General features: G+C 40.1%; 1 protein-coding gene across 1 annotated transcript; it reads right to left on the reverse strand.

The window, feature by feature from the left end:
• Positions 1-572: 572 nt before the first annotated feature.
• agpat2 (1-acylglycerol-3-phosphate O-acyltransferase 2 (lysophosphatidic acid acyltransferase, beta)) lies at positions 573-17,600 on the reverse strand. The gene is made up of 6 exons (XM_075456153.1): positions 17,123-17,600; positions 10,106-10,239; positions 5,180-5,355; positions 4,990-5,085; positions 3,613-3,685; positions 573-3,477 (listed from the first exon to the last, which is right to left on the reverse strand). Exons 1-6 carry the CDS (start codon positions 17,296-17,298, stop codon positions 3,320-3,322), a joined length of 813 nt encoding a protein of 270 aa, XP_075312268.1. The 5' UTR covers positions 17,299-17,600; the 3' UTR covers positions 573-3,319.
• Positions 17,601-20,691: the final 3,091 nt, after the last annotated feature.

The raw sequence follows: 20,691 nt of genomic DNA on the forward strand, positions 1-20,691 counted from the left end.
CCTTTTTCAGTTCAGTATAGGCATCGTTATGGTCGTTTTTTTTCCATTTCTTTACATTTGACACAGTCCTGAGCTAATAAACACACATATTAATGTGGATCAGTGGGTCGTCCAATAACTGGAAGGTCTGTGGTTCGATTCCCACTCTCGCCACTCAAAAGGATTGATGGACTGACAGCTGGAGGGGCGGCAGTCCACCTCCTTGCCACAGCTGAGGTGCCCTTGAGCAAGGCACCCTTACCCCCATGCTCCCCGGGCGCTGTCATTGACTGCCCACCGCTCCAGTGTATGGCCTCTGTCTCAATGTGTGTGTGACCGTGTGTATGTGTGTTCAACAGGTGCCAACCTGGATGGGTCAAATGCGGAGGAGTAATTTCGTGTTAACATTCGTGTGTACATGACAAAGTAATCTTATTATTATTATTATTATGTAGCTGATGAGGTGCAAGTCAAGCCATTCCACACCCACATCACACTGTGTCCCTTTTAAATAAGAATCCACTTATTCAAGAAATTATTAGAGAATATAATGTTCTCCTTATCACAAGAAGTTCATAAAATTCTCAAATAGCTCAAAAACTTGGCAAGTTTATTGGATTTTCTTTCCAACAATAAGACAAATGACTTCACACAAGCAGGCACATTAAGGTGATGAAGCTGCTTCTCTCCAGAAATGTGGTGGAATACAAGTAAAGCTGCTGAAAATACAATAATCTCCACCTTGTGTTTGAGGAAATATTGTTCAACCCTAGTTTTGAAACAGACAAAAACACGTCAAGAACAAGTTAAGAAAAAAAAAAAAAAAAAAGAATTTTTATTTCTTTTAATGCAAGGCATTCACATTTACCCAGAACAGGTGAAATTATGATCACTATATCATCAATATTAACCAGATACTATAATGGGCATTTATACCATGTGTGCATATTTACACACGCGCACAGTAAAGACTCACACACATCCGCACACACACACCTCACACACAAGGCTCTGCAGGACGTCAGCTCCGTTTCTTATATCAATTGAAATTACACTTTGGTGAAAGGAGAAAAAAAACAAAACTTTGTGCACCTGAACTCACCTTGGAAAGTGCTTTAATAAGGTTGGGAATATTTTCCAATAAATATGAAAAACTGGAGGTTTTGCAGAGACTATTGGATTGGGCTCATGTCACAAAGCTAACAAATCACATCTGCAGTATATAACCAAAGAAATCAACAGGAAATAAGATATAATTACTATTTTTGGAACAAATTTGGTAGAGTGCTTTTTTAACATTCTGACCTCTCACTGCAGAGGTCAAATCTGCTCTAAGAAGTTAGTAACTTAGAAAAAAAAAACTCAACACATCTGTAAACTAAGAAAGAAAGAATGGGCTATTAGTAGCTGGAGCATATATTCCTTACCAACCCTAAAGAAAGGAAACCCTGACCTTCACATGTACTTAAAGCAGGAATCACTAAAACTACCGTTGCATTCGACTATGAGCAGCAGTGAACAGGTGTACAGTAGTATCTAAATATAGATAAATCCATTCACGGGTTCTTTAGAGCGTCTATGTGCACAACAGGTCAGTCTAAATTCAACAGACAGCTCAAAGAAACATCTTCTAGATCTGATGCCAGCTGTATGCAAGATAACATCCCACTTTTACTCAGGGGGAAAAAAATTAATAAAACAATAACCAGAAGGCTGTCGTACATTCTCAGATGGTGTTTGATGGGTAAAATGGGTGAAAGTGTGAAGGCAATGAGCAAAATTAAGACCTGGATGCAAAAATAAAACAATTCAGTCAGTTCTATGTAGTTAGAAGTCTTAGTTTGTTGGTAATAAGAAAACGTGTCGTACAATCCAAAGTGCAACAGCAACAACCAATCAAACTTAAGGCCAAAATTTTCACAAACCTTTGAATAATCTAATACTCTCCACAGAGGTAAAGTTAGAACTCAGTCAAAACATCACAACTAAACAGGTTTTTTGCTTTCAGATGAATAAAATCAGCTGTTCATTTAGCCAGTCAACAAAACGCATTTTAAGTCATCAAACCCGTGTCAGGTTTAGAGAATAATGCAACAGAAAACTGAAAAATAAAAAATAACATGAGCAATAATTAGTAACCAGTGACCAATCAGTAAACGACTGATTACACAGATCATAACAAGATAATAAACAGGGATAAGATTGAAAACAAAGTCTTTGTCATGGCACAGCAGGTAGCTTGCACTTTGGAACAGCGATGCTGGAAACAGCGTCACTTTGTTTTTGACACATTTTAAATAGGTTCACCTATGAGCTCCAACTCAGGAACAAAAACATGTGAAAAAAAAGAAAAAAAAAAAGAAAAGAAAAGCAACAAAGACAAGATTATCTGATGTGAAAATAAATAGACCAAAAAAAAAAGCTTGTAGACACTCGTTGCTGCACGCTGGTTATTTCTGTTGGTTTGGAAAGAAACTGAACGACCGCACCATGATACACCAACAATACACAACACTGAAAACTGATTCATGTGAGTCCATTAATTCAGCACAGATGGGTGCGATTGTTAAATACGGTATCTTGCATTCCTTGCTTTCTGACATTATGAAGTACGTCATGGAGCAATTGGTCATTGAGCTGACGAACCAATATGGATATAAAGCTGAATTCATAGTGACAGAACTAAAGAAGTCTGTTGTCGACCAGTGTCGACCTCTCACCTCCACACATCCTACCGCTCGTGGAGACCCTGCTCCGTTTGTCTTTAGGCAAGAGACTGGAATGCAGAAAAGGGAGAACACACTCTAAGCAAAGGAAAGAAGGAGATAGGGTACTTTGAATATATGTGTGCACATGTGCATCCAAAGGTAACGAAAAGTAAGGGTGCATGAGAGGAGCACATAAATATCCTGTGACATTTATGAACAGAAAAGAGAAAAAAAATGCCGAAATTCATCTGCTAAACAGAAGGCAGATGCAGACAAAAGGGGAAGAGAAAGGCCAAAGAAAGTACAAAATGATGATAAAGTAGGACAATAACAAAGCCAGGCTTCCCAAAGCCAGAGTACAAAGCGAGGATGAAGATGGAAAGAGCCATCCTAAAGGCATGCATGAACAACACACATCCATACTGGTCGGCTGGCTGTCCGTCACTCCACTCACGGCGTGCAAAGCAGCGCTGAGGGTCAGGACTGACTGTGCTGGGTGGCCAGGCATCAACAAGACAAGAAGAGACCTGTATCATGTCATTTCCTGGCCAGGAGATGGGACAACCTGGGGAAAGCGGAGGTCTAGGGGTCTGGGACAAGGGCAGAAAAAGAGGCGAGAGAATGGCAAGTGTTCAGTGCCTTAAGGGCCCATTGCTCTTGGGTACGGAGTTAGAGATGTCCAGGAAAGCAGAGCACATCACATCGTAGGATTTGTCAGACAGAGATGACACATCCTCTGACGTCATCCCCTTTGTCTCAATCTTTGGAAGGATCCTCAATGTGATGGTCCCTGTTGAAACAAAGAGAACTTCTCCATCAGAAGACTCAACATAAAGTAGCTCTTTGCATACAGATGCAGATAAATACCCCCTTTTTTTTTTTTTTTTTTTTAAATAAATGTAGCAGGAAGTAAAGCAAAAGGTACCCGAATTGAACTGCTTGTCTTTCCGAAGGTAGAAGTTGCTGTAGCTGGAGAAAACAACTGGTATGATGGGAACCTGAAAAAAAAAAAAAAAAAAAAAAGTCACATTAAGAAGCATCTCCCCGTCTTGTAAGCAAGTAAAAGGTTGGGAAACACAGAAAAGCTTGACTGAACTAACATCACATTTTCTCTCACACACACACAAACTCAGCTTGACACTAGCAATCTCCATCTCCTCCACTGCCACCAATAGAGGCTGAGATGCTCTCTTGAGGCCCCAAGAGCCCCTTCAATGGGACAGGCTGAGCCAAATGTTTCTGCCCCTGGGGTCTGTCCTGCTTCCACTCAATCTGGCTGGCTGAGTACAAATGGAAAGGCTGCACTATAACTCAGCAGAATGAAACAGAGGTTAAAATAGTCTCAAATGTAAATCCAAAGATTGACTTCGCAAGCACACGCACACAAACGCACATTTTAAATTTTTTTTTTTTTCAAACATAAGCTAACTCTAAGCTGCAGAGCCACTATAAAAATGATAAAGCATTTGCCAACGAGAAGGAAAAGGGTTTATTTTTGTAGCCTCTCAGCTCTGATGCACATCTGAACCAAACTGATATCCATCTTTAGGTTTATGCACACAACATAATTTGCTGAGGTGAACAAAGTTGTGGTTTCTGGACAGATTTCAGTCAACAAACCTTTTTCAAAAATAATTTATTCCACCTGTTTGACCCCAAGTGTGTGCTATGAAACATGGACTCCAGAACAGAGACCTCCCATCTGCATGCATGCAGAGATAAAGCTCATAAATGCACACAGCTGAGCTGTGAATTACTCTGCACTTACTCTGTTTTGAGAGCTGCGTCTGCACTCCCCTCTATAAACTTAATGTAAAGGAGTTGGGCAATACATAACACTAAATGAAAAACAAAATCAGAGAGGTTCAAAACACAGATTCCCAAATAAAAATAAAAATAAACTATTCCCACCATTTTAAAATGTTCACTTAGTTAAGCCTGACTGGATCAGTGGTGCCTGTCAATGGCATCATTTATGTAGTAAACATGGCTGAATTTTGGCTTGGCCATGCTGCATATAAGCCTGATAGCTCCCCCATGTGTCTGGAAGCAGCACCATACTACAGATCACTCTTCTACGAGCCAAAAGTTTGCCGAACTTTCCTGGAGCACAGCCAGGATCAGCTCAGCCCCTCAGTTAGGGTCAGCAGAACGAACAGGATGAGGGTGTGCATCAGAGCACAGGACAGCCTGACTTAACTTACATAGAGGATATAGGTAGGACAACTTATCCTCATAAACTGACCACACAAAGCGCAAAGAAGGGGGTGAGATCTAAGGACAGCAAATAAAATATACTCACTTGTGCCTGCACGGCCAGGTGGAAAGCCCCTTTTTTGAAGGGCAGGAGGTTGCCATTCTGATTTCGTGTTCCTTCTGGGAACACCCACAGTCGAATCTGCAGAAGTCAACAGAGGAAACGGTGATTTAATCATCCCACACAAACCCCAAACATGAAGATGTGGGCTCTGTTGACTAAACTGGTCGCTTACCTGCTCGTCCAGCATGGTTTGGGCAGCGTCGGCCATGACACTCTTGGCATCGCTCGTCTTCTTGCGGTTGATAAAGACGATGCCACCTAGCCAGCAGATGATGCCCACTGTGCCAGCATAAATCAACTCCTTCTTGGCAATCATGGTGCAGCGGTCAGGTAGGATCTCCATCAGGCCTGAGAGACGAGACAAGAAGCCTGTTGCTCAAGCACTTAAACAGCCAAAGCGATGGCATATATACACGTTTATATGTGTTATACACAGGAAAATGTTCACTTCAGCTAATCCTAACTAACCCAAACTTTAAGAGGGACAAAAAGTGCTTTTAATAAGTGCTTTGCTCTCTTTTTCCCCTGTTTAATTTCTCAAATGATATTATGTACATGTGACATTATTGTGGTCATTAACTCGTGTTTCCCTATTCCAGATATCCTTTGAATGGTGTTACAGTGGTTTTTTCCCCCTCTTTTCTGTCTTCTCAAAACTCAAACTTTACAAAAAAAGCTCCGTACGTAGAGCTGTAGTGGTCATCAGTCTCCATACCACTAAATGTTTCACTCCCAATATTTTACTTCTGTAAAGTACCAGGTGCTCGTACGAAGTTGGATAACAAAAACATGTGGGCATCACTAAAAGGGACTTCTTTCAAGTTAAAAACACCTTACACCATACAAAATAAGACCAAATAAAAGACCTTAAAATGTGTCTTCTCCAAACAACGTGTTAAAAACCTCACATGTACAGCAGCAGCAGTGACTCAATGTGACATTTAAGTGTTTGAGTTTGGAATGACCTCAATGTCTCCATGGCTGTGTAAGAACCTGGTTTCTATCAGATATAAAGTGTGACGTGATGACGTAACAGAGAGCTTACTTTATTGATAGGAGTAATCTCCATGTTTGATCAACCGCTGTGCAGTCAGAGTGAGATGTCACATGACATCGGAGAAAGGATGTCTACATCAGCTGAATTAATGATAAGAAACAGCAAAATAAGTTGTCTGTACTGGAATAAGTAAGTGTTTAAAACGAGTGTTTCAAACGCTGCCCCATCTGTCGAAGTGAGGTTATCGTTTTATAACATCAACTCTAAGAAGAGCTGCTATTAATGGCTGGGTGTAGCAGTTGACATGGTAACTTGGGCGGCTAATCAACCTCATACTGAGTTTTCTCAGCGCTAATTAGATGCCTGGCGCTCCCCCTGCTGTCACAAGCCTGGCCTCGGTCCCGCGCTCATCACTCACCACCGCGAGAAAAAAAAAAAAAAAAAAACTCTCCAGGGCTCTGATGGAGAGAAAACGCACCTCTGCTAAATCACTGTCCTTTACAGTCAGATTTAGGGCTGAGACAAATGTTTAAAGGCATTCAAAACGACTAGGTTTAAGCTTTTTCATGGAATATATGGTGACTGTTACATTTACATCTCTCTACATATAAATGTTACATCTACCATAATAGACCCTTTGTGGCTACATGGTGACCTGCTGCACTCTCAGTCTCAACAATAAGCTGAGATAAAGCAATCTTACATTCTCTTTAGACTATCATCTTAATAACTACAACCAAATGAAGTGGCAGTTACTTGAATAAGCACAGATAAAGATTTGGATGGGATATATTATTAGCAGGCCTCAACATTCGGTCCAGGTAAGTCGTGGTCTGTGCTGTGTTGCTCTTATTGAATTGAAAGAGGTGCTAAGTTCTGTTTGGTGGCATTGACCAAACAGCGGCGGAGCAGAATTAAACGGGCAGATTCCAAACAGACTGTGACTAATGGCCAACGTACACAAGATTCCAGTTCATGTCATGGCTGCCACAGACAGTCCTGCCCACTCAGATTACAAAGATTTGGTTTCAATTCATCACCTCAAAACCATACCACTGTCAGACATGAAATAAAAAAAATTAAAAAATGAATAAAACTCAAGATATCAGCTACAACAATATCTAAAAGAAGGGATAAGGCAACAAAAGGTTCTATATGCCACAAAATCTAAATGAGCTGCTGGGAAATATATAGCTTTGCTTGGGGGGTAAAAAGGAGAATGTCAGCAAAAGAGTAAGAACTGTATTAGACACGAGGCAGCTGAAAACAAGACACTCCACTTCTGCATCTGCAACAGAGCTGCAACTGAGCTAAAGCGCAGCCACAATGCATTGCAGCACACGACAATAATGTGATAAGCACAGAGCAGATCTGTAAAAATGCATTTGGTTTGACAACTTTGACCTAACTCACAAAACGAATGTCAAGTCAGTGTCATGTGCTTCACTCAATTACTTGAATTATTCTGAGGTAATCTGAGAGTGGGTCAGCAGTGTGTGCCTCATTAACCCCCGAGGTCAACAGACAGTCTATTCAGTGAGGGGATGGTTTCCTCATGTCACTGAGGTGCTGTTTACACATACCCGGGTATTTTGATAAACGCATATTTTCTAACCTTCGTTTGGAAAAAAAACTAGGTGCACACAGCCCCGTTTTTAAAAAAAAAACACGTCTACATTGATCCGCATAAATACGCTATCAAGAGCTGTTAAATTACGCCAAGCCTGACGGTGGCAGTGTTAGAACAATGAGAATTCCACACAAGCCAATCAGAAGCCTAATAGAGAACCGCTGACAGGAAGAACTTCCGGATCCTTTTCAAGAAGAAAATATGGCGCCAGGCTCATGTGTGTGGACTGATAGCGAGACTGAGCTACTTTTACACATAGCGCTGGACTATAAAACTGCTAAAGCCGTGAAAAATGTCTTTGTTGTTCAATACATTGTATGACTGTAATTTTCAAAAATCACACAAGCGAGTATAGCTCTCAACAACAGAAATGCTGCTAGTACCTCCATGCTTGCTAGATAAACAATGGACGGAGAGAATGGCGTTTTCACGCTAGCATCCTGCCAATATGGCGGACAGGGGCGGGGCTCTGTACTATGACGACAACTCCTCATTCCATTCCCAAAACTCCATTTTTGTCTCTTTCAACCAGTTTACACACAAACGCTAAACGGTTAGTTTTTAAAAAAATCTCCACTTTAGCCGGAGTTTTTTTTAAGCTTCGTTTTCGGAGGAAAAAACTCCGTTTGTGTATAAACGAAAGGCACAAACGAAGGGAAAGGTCTTCGTTTATCAAAATACCCGGGTATGTGTAAACAGCACCTGAGTTACTGAGCTCATCCAGCTCAGGAATCAGTGCATCCAAAGTAGGAAGTTAAAGCTTTTCATTATTGCTAATTTCTGACCATGCTTCTATGTCTAAGAGGGAGTTCTCTCTACAATTAGGCTAATGGTTAATTGTCTCTCCATTTAAACCACCAGCATCCCGTGAAGGCCTTGTACACACAGTCTTGAGGATGTGATGTCACTACTTATTGATGAGAACAAAACAGAGGTGGCATCTGAACTCCTTAGGTGGTTATCCAACATTTGATTATCTGAAAGCACAACCGGCTAACTCCCGTTTTCCTTTATAAAGATCCACCTGGTGTCATCTGCATGGAGAATAAAGCAGCAGACGGTGAATAATCCATGTTAGTCACGGGAAGCAGTGGCTGCGTTTTTCCATTTTATTGGCCGGGGAGAGAAGATTCAGCACACTTATACTTGGATGCAGAATCCAAAATACCCACTGCCTAAACTTAACATTACAATTCTTAAATTTGTGACTCCTGTGGCAGACTGCTGAACCTTTCAACAAAAATCTAAGTGTGTCCAATGTGTTCAAACGCCCAAGGCAAACGGCTAAATGTACAGATATTCCTACCAGGTACAATGATGATGATATCACTCAAGTCCCTGAGGATTAGGAAATGAAAAAACCTGCCATCTGCACAACCATCTTGGATTATTCTTAGAGCTTGGTTCACCATCCCATTATGATTCACCTGTTAAAGATCTAAAGATGCATCTCCACTTCCTTTTTTTCCAACCTTTAGTGGAATATAACACCCACATGCAGTGGCTTGCATCTTTAAATGATTATATAACTGCAAATACCTACGTTTTCATGAATAATTCAAATATGCTGTCAGAGCAGACTGAATTCTTTTCTTTTTATAAATAAAACAAACATAAAAAGCTGAGTCACTAACCTCAGTACTGTAAGTCAGTTGCCTCTGAAGTCCATAATTCTCAGAATGGATATGAATAAAAGAATGAATTGGTGAATATCTGAAAAGCTTTTTTTTTTTCTTTTTTTAACTTAATGAATCCTTTAACTGGACTTTATATTGGCTGTAGAATTGTAGGCTATTCCTACCTGGGATTTCCTCTTGTGGGACAAATTGCATAGTATGAGCAGAGTGTACAAGTACAAGATAGGAATATAGGTTATTTTAGAGAAATACAGAATATGAATACATAATGTTTAAGAACAAAGCCAATTATAACACTGCATTACCTGATGTTTAATCAGGGCAAAACTGGCTAAAGAGGTTCCTCATATTAGTTGTATAACAACAATAGTGAATCAAAGGTTTTGTCCTGGTTGTACTTGAGTAAAACCAGATGTCTAACCTCAAGGTTCTTTTAAATCCCCTATTTCTAAGCTCTGTCTTCTTCTGCTCTATTACCCAAAACAACACAACACTGGGAGCTTAACATAGGAGTAACGCATTTCTTCTTCTTCTTTGGTGATTTACGGCAGATGAATGTAATGGAACAACACGTGCAACGCTATTTGACTGCTGAAGCTGAAAAAAACCCTCCATTTTCTTACAGTATACTATATTCGATTTATGTTCCATCACTGCTTCGATGCGCAATCACTCATGTCCACATGGAGATGAACCCTAATACCGAGAAACATCTCTCATTATTATTCTTCATCACAGACTAAATCTCCTAGTCTGCCCTGAATAAAATGTGTCTTTGTCTGAAATGGAAACATAAAATGTATGTTTATACTCAGAAAATACTACAACACCCACCCAAAACATCCAGAGAGCTCTGATGGTTGGAGATGATGACATAAGGACCTTCTGTCTGCAGATGTTCCCAACCGCTCACTTCAAATCGAAGACCCAGCAAGTACTTTACATGGCGAACCATGACACGGATGATCCTGAGGAGGAAAGAAAGATATTAATTACAGTGCTGACTAAGTGTAGGTTGCGTTAACACACAAGGACTAAAGGCAACATTTGAAGCCCTTTCCAGACATGTAGGGCTCTCAATTAATTTAATGGCGACTGAAAGTGTCAGCGCCACGTTTGAATGAGCAGGCTGGCAGTTTTCTGGAGCAAAGGTCAGTCTTTTAAGCTTGGAACTTGTGTCATGTAGGCTAAGCATCAATTTCAACACGGAACAAGTCTGAATTGCTGCATGTCATATTAATAGATAGGCATGTACAGTTGCTTAGTGTCATAATTTAGCATGTGACCTGTTAAACAAAGCACTTCTTTTCTTTTTATGTGTGCGGGTAAGACGAGAAGAATTCAGTTAAAATTCTTTAGAAGCACAGACTGCTCGACTAAACTTTGCCCACCAAAACCAAAAAAAGTCTTTTGCAAACAGTTGAAGGAATGCAACATGTTGCATGAATACTCTGACTCTATAAAGGACTCCAGTGTTGTACCTAATAGAATATATATATATATATATATATATATATATATAATATAGCATGTGTGTAAGTTATATGTAAAGCTGTGAGGAACACCAATGTAAACGTGCTGCTGCTTCCACAGACATATAAAGGCCTAAATGTTACGCATCTCATGTCTGAATAAACTGGAATATATAAAAGCCATGAGGTCAGATGTTTAGAAATTCCTCTTTAATCAAACAAAATAATCACCTACTTCTCAAAGAAAAAAAAAAGAAAAAAAGACATCTGGTGGAACCATGTTCGCTCATGTTCAAAATCCTCATCAGCCCTGGATGTTTATCGGCAATAGTAGTAATTAAACGACTGCTTGAGGTAAGTGTAACGCTCCAATTAACTCTGAGAAACAACGGCTTACCATCTGTTTGCCCGCCTGCATCTGACACTGAATTTATGGCACATATCCGATACCAGAAACACAATCGTACCGTCACTCATCTAAAAGTGGAGTTTCAGTCGTAGGGACGGACCTTGGATTGTAACACTTTAAATTCAAGTCAGAAAATCTAAGAAACTGACAGATTTCTGGCCAAAATGCATCATTAAAACTTTCAGAAGCAAGCCAAACTATTCAATATTAACTCTCATCTTAGCTGAAATAACTTGTCCCCACAAACCTTGAAAAAGCCTTTCTTGGCCTTAAGATGCTCAACTTTTCCACTTTTGCGATTACTGGAGCCTGACTGATGGAGGGCAGACGAGAAAAAGACCAATGATTGAAATGATTACCGTGTTGTAATCCTCTTAAAACTAAAACATACTGACAGATGTGTTTAAACCCCTCTGTGACGGGTTAACTTTTCTAATCTTCAACCCTTATGCAGACACAGATGATAAGAGCTCTGATCTCCTTTAAGACGTGTCCAAGTTGACTTCTGGCCTGATCAGGAAAGCCTTCAGCGTTATTCAAAGCAACCAGATAAACAGAAAAGCCTGAAGCTGAAGGTGTTTCCGTCATCTTCAAATTTACCCTGGAGCAAGGCATTTCACACTGAATGAATCCATGAATGAATGACTTTTCTAACAATTACACTCGTTTGTCCAAGAGTAAATCATGTATATGTAAAGTCAGTTTTGCGTAACATTTATTTGAAAAACCTACATGTTTTTTTTAATGAATTCTATTTAAAGCAGATACAAGACAAAAGGGAATGGATCTGCCATTGGGCTATTGCGAGTATATAATCTATAATCCACATTTTTAGCCAGCAGGAAAAGCCCTTTTACTTTCAAACACTCATACAAGGAGATTTGCAGGCCACCCTGGACATTAATTTAATTCAAAAAAAGAAAAGAACTCTGAAATCTTTGTAGGTACATTTTGGAAGAGTAGGGATGAACAACTGTTGAACATTTATTACTAATTTATTCAAACAAATATTTTCAGGATGAATATATGCTCATACTAGAATGAATTGTATTCCAATTGGCTTCAGTTGGGCTGTCTCTTTGAAGTGCCTTGAGATGACATTGTTGGCGCTTTAGAAATAAAACTGAATTGAATGCGGGATGGATATAAACTAAGTATATGGTTAACAGAAGAGAAGAGAGTAATACAGCACCACATTGAATTAAGCATGCAGTCGTAACATGACAACATTTTCTATGCAAAACAGCACCACAACACAAGCAAGCCTTTTTCCTGAACAACACACTGGCTTCTGTTATGGCACCAACTTGAATAACCATCGCTCTCAGGGGAAAAAGCCAAGCCACTCTCCATCTTCAGTCAGTCATTCATCACTCAATTACACACCCCCTGCATCTTCCTCCTTTGTTTTCCCTGATTCTCCCAATATTCTTGTAGTTTAGGTAACTTTTAGCTATCATTTCAACATTAGGAATGTTTCACCCAGTTTCAGACTTTACCATGATGTTTGTAACCCAGGAACTTCTAAACATGCTCTTATATGTGGAAATGTCCACCCTGAAACCATTTACGCCACTAGTTTAGGTTAAACATTTCCTTTCATCATTTCCAAGATTCATTTCTGAGAGAAAGATATTTTTAATGACCTCAACAGGGATATAATGAAAAGAAAAATCTTGACACCAAATTCATGCTTCAGCTCTAAAAAGGAGATATTATCTGGTTTAGCTGGTGATGTGACGTTTACGATACATGCATTTACATGACGTGCTGCTTCTCCATGCTCGAGACAGGGAAGCAAAAGCCCAAGCTTGTAAAGCTGAACAGAAGACTCTACTCTCTGTCTCACTTAAAGCAAAGTTTGAACAGACCACAAGGGAACTCCACAAATTAACTTGTTCCTTTCTAGTATCTAAAGTTTACAGCTGTGCCTCTTTGTGCAGCTGTAACCTGTTACCCCCTGGATGCCCATGGGCAGCTAAACTAATCTAAAACTCCTCCATTGTTTATTTTTATTTTCCTCCTGGACCTCTGCTCTTCCTGCTTCCTCTCTGACTTTCTCAGGCTAAAATGTCCTCCTTCACCGTGTAGTCAGCTCAGGGCAGAAGATGCCATGGAAAAATAGCTAGAACAGCGAGAGTTTGTCGGATTCCTCGTCTGCCACGTGCACACTCCTAACCAAGTCAAAACAAATTCAGTTAGCCTGCAGCTTCACACAGAGGCTGTCGGGTGACTCACAAGCAACAGTAGCGGCGTAATAAGTTGGCATCAAGTGCTAACTTTAAAAGGATAAAATGGCAACCAGATTCCTCGGCATCGACTTAAAGACTAAATTCCCCATTTGAATCTCACCAGTTATCTTCAACCAAGATATGCCGAGGAATCTCTGTTCCTTAAAGGACTGTAGTAACTGGACACCGACATGACGGTGTACATAGAGTAAAAATGCACACAGCTAAACATAGATGCATGACTCCAACTGATCGGTTGGTGATGTGATCATATTTCATGGGTAAGTTACGGTGTAATGACAAAGAAGACACAGGGTCTGAACATAGTGCGTGTATAGAAGATGGACCCTGCAACAGGACGAAGCCAGAGAGGGAGTATGTTCATGTTCAGCGACACGGACAACAGGTCTGGGTTGGCTCAAAAAAGAAAAGAAAAAGAAATAGACAAAAAGTCGCTTGTTCCAAAAAGAAATACAGAAAGTATATGATCACAACTTCTGATCAGGGAGCTGATGGTGCTTTGAAAATCATTTCACAGTTAAATAGACATTGGGCCTTTAGAAAGAAAGAAAATCCTTCTGAAGCACTTTCAGTGCCGGTTTGAAACCGTTGCCCAATTCAGAACCAGCGCCACAGCAAATTTGGTGCAACGGTGGCTCCAAGTCATTGCCCATCCAGAACAAAGAACTCTTAGATCAGCTTGGGTTGTGGCTATGAAGAACAAACAGACCAACTATAACTTTGTGGCTGGCATGTTTATAAAAAAATGGAACCAGTGTAGCTTCAAGTGAACCTAGTGCCAGGGAGAATATTAAACTGGGACTCCACATGTGCGTGGAGCTGATGCAACAGTTCATTGTCAGATTTTTTAAATTTGGTAATTATCTTTTGATTATCAAACGTTGAACAGACCAGGAAATCAAAAAATTTAGAAGGTAATGATGCCAACTCCTGCTGTGAAAAACTCATAAATCCATTGACTTTTACTTGCTCTGGTAATTCTGATTGTACTCGGATATAAATGTATTAACTGTTCAAAAACACGTTTGATGTTTGTCTTGACACTAAATAGTCTGTTTATGCATTTTAAATTTGAGCTGGTGCTTTGATTTAGATTTTCTCTTTATTGATACCATTTTTAATTATTGATGCCAATTCCAAAATTATGGTTAATCATTTATGAGACGGTTTAGACAAGACTGAGTGGAATACTTTGGCAGCACCCAACAAGCACATTTCACTGGTGCACTATAGGAAAAGAACTTTAACCTTTAAACCACAATATAATCTTCAGTTTATCTTTTAACGTATCTCTATAGTGATAACAAACTCAGCCCATGACTCAGCGTTCCAGCAACTGGAAGATTATTTAAGGAGAATTAAATTACCTTGGCTGAATCATTTTATAACCTCTTCATCAAGCTTTGACTTGGGTTCATTTCAGTATCAGAAAGTCTACACAATATAATCGCTGTTAATAAATTAATATAAGATGAACTTGACCTTAACCCCCAAAACTACTAAACCATCAGACAACATACTGCTGACAAGATTATTCAGCTCATTCACAAGCTAAAGGTCAAACGGTTGAACAGGGCAGGGCCTAGGATCACTGGCGCAATGACAGAGTGACAGAGTAAATGATTACTTCACTCAGAAAGGCAAAAAATGGTTGGTCAAGATGGCTGGACTATAGACCGAGTGACACGTTCACAAACTCTGAGATTACCATTATGATTTCCAGACATATAGCTGCAGGAATAATTCTGATTGATCTCACTGACAACCAAGTTGAAACTTTTTTCTTGTGATTTTACCACTTGTAAGTATTATGTAATGGTTAGGGAAAAAAAACGTCCCTTCAGGGATTATTAAAGTTGTTCAGCAGTATAGAGTCTACAAGTCTAAAAATAAGTAGACCAAACACGTGTGTAATCCACTGGTCTCATAACTGCCAACTCTAAAACAATACTGGTCCCCCACTGATGTAAAAGACCATTACACAACGTGGAACCTGAGCTGAAGCAATTGTGAGTGAGCAATCTAAGCCTCTGTCCCCTTAAGTGTGTTATGAGATCCATCCTGATAATCACTCCCAGACCAATACCCAGAAGTAAAGTGGCCATTCATGTAAATGCCACATCTGCAAGACTGATAATAAATTGAGAATGTGTTTCAGGAACACTCCTGTTAGGTTGTTATGGATTCTTTTGACTGAATGAGCACACCCAAGCCTTTTGTGGCTCATCAGTTTACTAAAATACATATAAGTCCTCTTAGTCTGCTGCCAAGTCAGCAGTCCACCCCAGAATTCAGGCTTTTGTGTGACAGCAAAAGCCTGTGACAGACTCGTCTGTCCTAATGAATCACTGGGCCCTTTCTGCTACGCCTGGCAAGTCTGTGAAACATGCATCCAAACACAAATAACAACAAAACTGTCTGTTGCGGTAAACTTTCCGTTTTAGGTCTGACCCCGAGCTTTCTCAAAGTCAACAGGTCCATATAACCTTTGAGTTGACATAACGGTACAGTGTTGCAACATGACACCACCACCAGGGCTGACATGACTGTGAAACAGTTATTCCAAGTGCACCAAGGCAGTGAGGTCCACTCCTGCAACTGACAGGGCTGCTGTCAGTAGATCAGGGCCAAGTGACATCTCACAGACGAGATGGGCCTCATAACTATTCAGTAACCTACATCTAATCAGGGGAAACTTGCCATCTGGCATCTGTCTCTTCAAGGTAATTAGTGGAATGCAGTAATTTGTGTGCAGCAATCCATCCTCACTAAAGGGACTTAACTTCTACAATAGAAAGTCCCCCTGCTGAAAAGTGAACACTGGGACTAAACGTGTACTACATTTCAGCTATCAGCGGACATGGTCTCAGCTCGATATCATCTATATTAGCAACAACAATCCTGCATATTAGAACAATTGTTGAAAACGTTCGCAAATCCCAGAGGAAAAGACATGAGAAATTTAAACCATCAACACTATCATTTGTCTCGAACTTCAATGACTGAATTGCACACATTTAAACAAAAAGAAAAAAAAAGAAAGAAACGGAATGACAGATTAATAAAGATGTGATTAAATAAAGCAAAGTTGGACTGCATATTTGGAGAGCACATGTGTGCGTTTAAATACCCCACAGAAATTTCAGTCTATATTGGTTCCAGTAGTTAAAACTGATTTTGTTGCATAATTTCTATGGTTTCTTTGAAGACAAAAATAAACATCCCATGTGTTATTCAATGGGCAGACTGATGTTCTCATCTAATATAACTTATATGACAGGAATGTGACTGGAAGGAACTTGGTTGAGAGTCTTGTTTGAAATCTAAATTAGACACTTACCGTTAGCTCATGTTAGTAGTAGTATGCCCCCGCTAACTTGAACGTAACAAATCAGTCTTAGCAACATCAGCTAATATTAACACCTCCCCAGTGCCAATGTGTCAAGGGGGCTAATGTAGCATATGTATGATTAAAAATGAACTGAGGATTTTTTTTTTTATTGTGTTATTTTTTCCCCTCATATTGTTAAATGTTTCGGTACATTAGACACTCTCTGACGTTACAGCGCAGCAATGTCACTCTAAATCAGTGCTAAACTAAGACCGGGTAGTGAGCCTAATTTGAATCTTCAATATCAACAACTGCTGATGCTAACCAGCTAACATGCTAACGCTGGCTAGCTGTCAGACGGCGATGCCAGCGACATTTCAAACTCACCTCATGTTTTCAATGTCTCTGCCGCCGCTTTTCAGTAAACACATGGGGATCACCACCAAGGCCAAGAGCATCATCCAGGCCACGTAAAAGAACTTTTTGAAATAAAAAACAAACGTGCTGCTGGTCCACATCAGGAATGGGAACAGCAGCAGCGGCACCATCCACAGCACATCCATAGCGGCGCACGGGAGAAACTCACGGCCAGCAGCAGCACTCTCGGGTTGGATGAGGAAACCGCTAGCTCGTAAGACAACTACGGTGCAACAGAAAAGGGATGCACCGTGACAAACATTACACAGTTGGAAAGTATTCCTGTAGGGCGCTCTGGTGATGGCAATGCGTGACTGTGGCTGCAGTAAATGAACATGCAGCGTTGCTCATCTGTTGCTAAATGGCATCATGAGGTGGAGTCAAGTCGTCATCAGTGGTTCGTTTTTCTATTTCCGGTTGCTTCACTCTCACTGTGTCAGATGTCATCAATTAGATCATTATTTTCCATCTTGAATTGGGTTACAGTTGAATTACAATGTGTTGATTGCCAAATTCTTTCTTTTACTCCTTAGCTCTTCTGTGGTTCAGCATTTCGACTCAACTCTACTGTAGTCTATAGGATTCACTCTCTCCACCGGGTTATCCTCATCAGAAAACCAGTTTGACGGCAGATTTAAACGTGCATAATGGGATTAGTGGTGATAATCCAATCCTTGCCGATAATCTGACACTGTCCGGCAGAAATGACAATGAAGTTTTAGCTATCTCGAAATGCTTTGATTGTTATGACCTGGAAGATTGGAAACAATCAATCCGTAATCATGATGAAATTAGATTAGGGATACTAAATATTTCAACGTAAGAAATACATTTATTCTGTGCACAGTCAGACCTCTTAATCCTATGTTTCTCTCCCCCCCCCCCCCCCCCCTCTTCCTCCCGATGGCTCAGTGAAGGACCTTTTTGAGTCTGCCCATATTCCACTTTGGGAGCAATTGCCTGTCACTGAGCAAGCTCCTCTGATTGATGATGATGGTGCACAGATGATGGCTCGTGTCATCCAGAGAGACAGGCAGCTTCTTCGTGTGTTCTCATTTCAGCCACCATCACCAGAGTCAGGCACCACAAAGCTGGCCCACCTGATCAGAATGTCCAGCTTTGAGGTGTCCCTTTGTGGTGCTGCCCCCCAGCACACCGCTAACTGACGCAAATGATTTTTGACATGGTGAGACCCATTAAACTCCTGCTGCAATAACACACAAGGTCAACATCAAGTTGGGAAAGTTTGCATTTGAACTGGGATGGTGTGCTGGTGTTTAAAATGGCGCTTAAGTCAACAAACTAGAGTCACGGGAATGATCTTCAAACATTCATTGTTAGCATTCATTTACTGTGAATGTAGATGTCACCAACATTTTCAGAGTGGAAGAAGAGCTGAGAAGCTGTCACCTCAAGATTCTGACATGAATACTGTGACAATGTTGTGTAGAAACACACAATACCCTCTCCGTGGTAAAAGGAAGGAACTTGGCACACTGAGTTAAAACGACTGGAGGCATTCTAATATGTTTACTTTATTGTTAGTTATATATGTGTGTTTGAAAGGTGGGCTTATACAGATGTCTTTGTACCATAAGTAAGTGACAATGCCCAGTCTGTGCTCTGTGTGTAAGTGAATGTTTAAGGATATCAAAAAAGACCACGAGGCCGATTGGAAATCTATGAAGTGAAGAAGCGACAAAAATTAGCCACGTTGATTTGTACAATTTCTTCAAAGTGTCTAGATTGCAAGACACAGAATCACTGGACTGTACAAAACACAACAACTAAAGAAATCCTCAGTTTCTGAAAAGTGACAACGCAGCACAGAACAACACAACAAAATGGAATAAAACGAAAGAACAATGAGTTTCATAAAAATACACAACAAACTGTACAACAACACACTTGATTACTTTTTGGAATGCCACGTGTTGCTAAGTGTGTTTTGTAAGATGTCAGTCTGTTAAGTGTTTAAATATCTCTCTAGTTTTGTGTTTTCTGCTCTATTTTCTCTTTTAGTCTTTCTTTTAGTTTTTTCCAAAGCAACAATTCAGTGAGTGTGGTTTGTTGTGTCTGTATGAACCAGGATGTGTTTGAGCTAAACATCACGCTGATGCATCACTGAGTATAAATTTATGTTATACAAGAGAAACCCTCTGCGCTGGGTGATGTTGAATTTGTCAAAAGCTCTACACATAAAAGTCAAAGCGGACAACATTCTTATCTGGTTATCTTGTGGGTCAGAATAGAAGAAGTGAATCTCCAGTGCGATGTAGAGGCTCACTAAGCTTAGAAGAATTCATAAGAAAGGCTGAGCACATTAACACTGTGCCACGTTCATTCTACCTCCTTAGTGTGTGAAATTACATGGAGAAATCAGTCTATCAGTGGCACAAAAGGCTCTTGTGCGTCCCCTACTGGTGTACAAAATAATTGTATGAAGGATGTGATCTTCCATCACAATCCAAATTCAATCTGCTGCGTTTTGACCAGTGTTGTAAAAAGTACTGAAATCTCACACTCAAGTAAAAGTATAGGTACCTCTCCAAAATATGACTTTGGTAAAAGTACAAGTCACTGACTGAAATGTTACTTGAGTTAAAGTCTTAAAGTATCCGAAACGTCTTGTACTTAAAGGATAAGACCGGTTTTTTGACATTGGGCCCTTGATTTCACATTATAACATGATGTTCTACTCACCCCTGCTTGTTGTTGGTCATTTGGAGCTGCTCCGAAGATATTCGCGAGGCGTCTGGCTGCTCTCTTGAGATATTCGGCCATGAAACGGTTTCCTATGGGCAAGCTTATACAGGCACAAACTATGCTGTTTATAATTTATTAATTACTGTACACTAGCACTGATAACGTGGAGGTGCGTCGCTTACTTAAAAAAATCCGGGTTACTAATTTTGAATTTTAGCCGAATGAATAAATAGGCAGCAGGTCTGTGGGCTGTCTGTGGCAGTAGCACGACGAGGACGTCAGTAACACCCACTTTACGACAAAAATTCAAAATTACAGTAACCCAGATTTTTTTAAGTAAGCGACGCACCTCCACGTTATCAGTGCTAGTGTACAGTAATTAATAAATTATAAACAGCATAGTTTGTGCCTGTATAAACTTGCCCATAGGAAACCGTTTCATGGCCGAATATCTCAAGTAAGCAGCCAGACGCCTCTCGAATATCTTCGGAACAGCTCCAAATGTTCGACAACAAGCAGGGGTGAGTAGAACATCATGTTATAATGTGAAATCAAGGGCCCAATGTAAAAAAAACGGTCTTATCCTTTAAGTATGAGAATTACTGTAAAAATAGATGTACTGAAAATGTAATGTAATGAAAAGTATAAGTAAAAAGTAAACAAGGCAAATGCAGTTTGAATGATATTTTTTATATTTTGGTAAACTTTGAAGGTCAAATACACTTAAAATCTACACACAAACTAGTGCAGGCAAAATTTAGACCAGGTTTAGACAGAAAATACAAACTTTGTGAACCTTTAAGGTTTTCTTCTTCAACGAAGGTCAGTGCTGA

The sequence above is a fragment of the Odontesthes bonariensis genome, chromosome 22 (assembly GCF_027942865.1).
Source record: "Odontesthes bonariensis isolate fOdoBon6 chromosome 22, fOdoBon6.hap1, whole genome shotgun sequence".
NCBI lineage: Eukaryota > Metazoa > Chordata > Actinopteri > Atheriniformes > Atherinopsidae > Odontesthes > Odontesthes bonariensis.

Bases quoted from the DNA above. Each gene is read 5' to 3' on its own strand.
- agpat2 (XM_075456153.1), bottom strand. From the start codon at position 17,298: ATGGATGTGCTGTGGATGGTGCCGCTGCTGCTGTTCCCATTCCTGATG. The intron at 5,086-5,179 runs GTAAGCGACCAG...TGACTTCTGCAG, and splicing joins AAACCATGCTGGACGAGCAG to ATTCGACTGTGGGTGTTCCC. The intron at 3,686-4,989 runs GTGAGTATATTT...TTTTTTTTTCAG, and splicing joins ACCTGGCCGTGCAGGCACAA to GTTCCCATCATACCAGTTGT.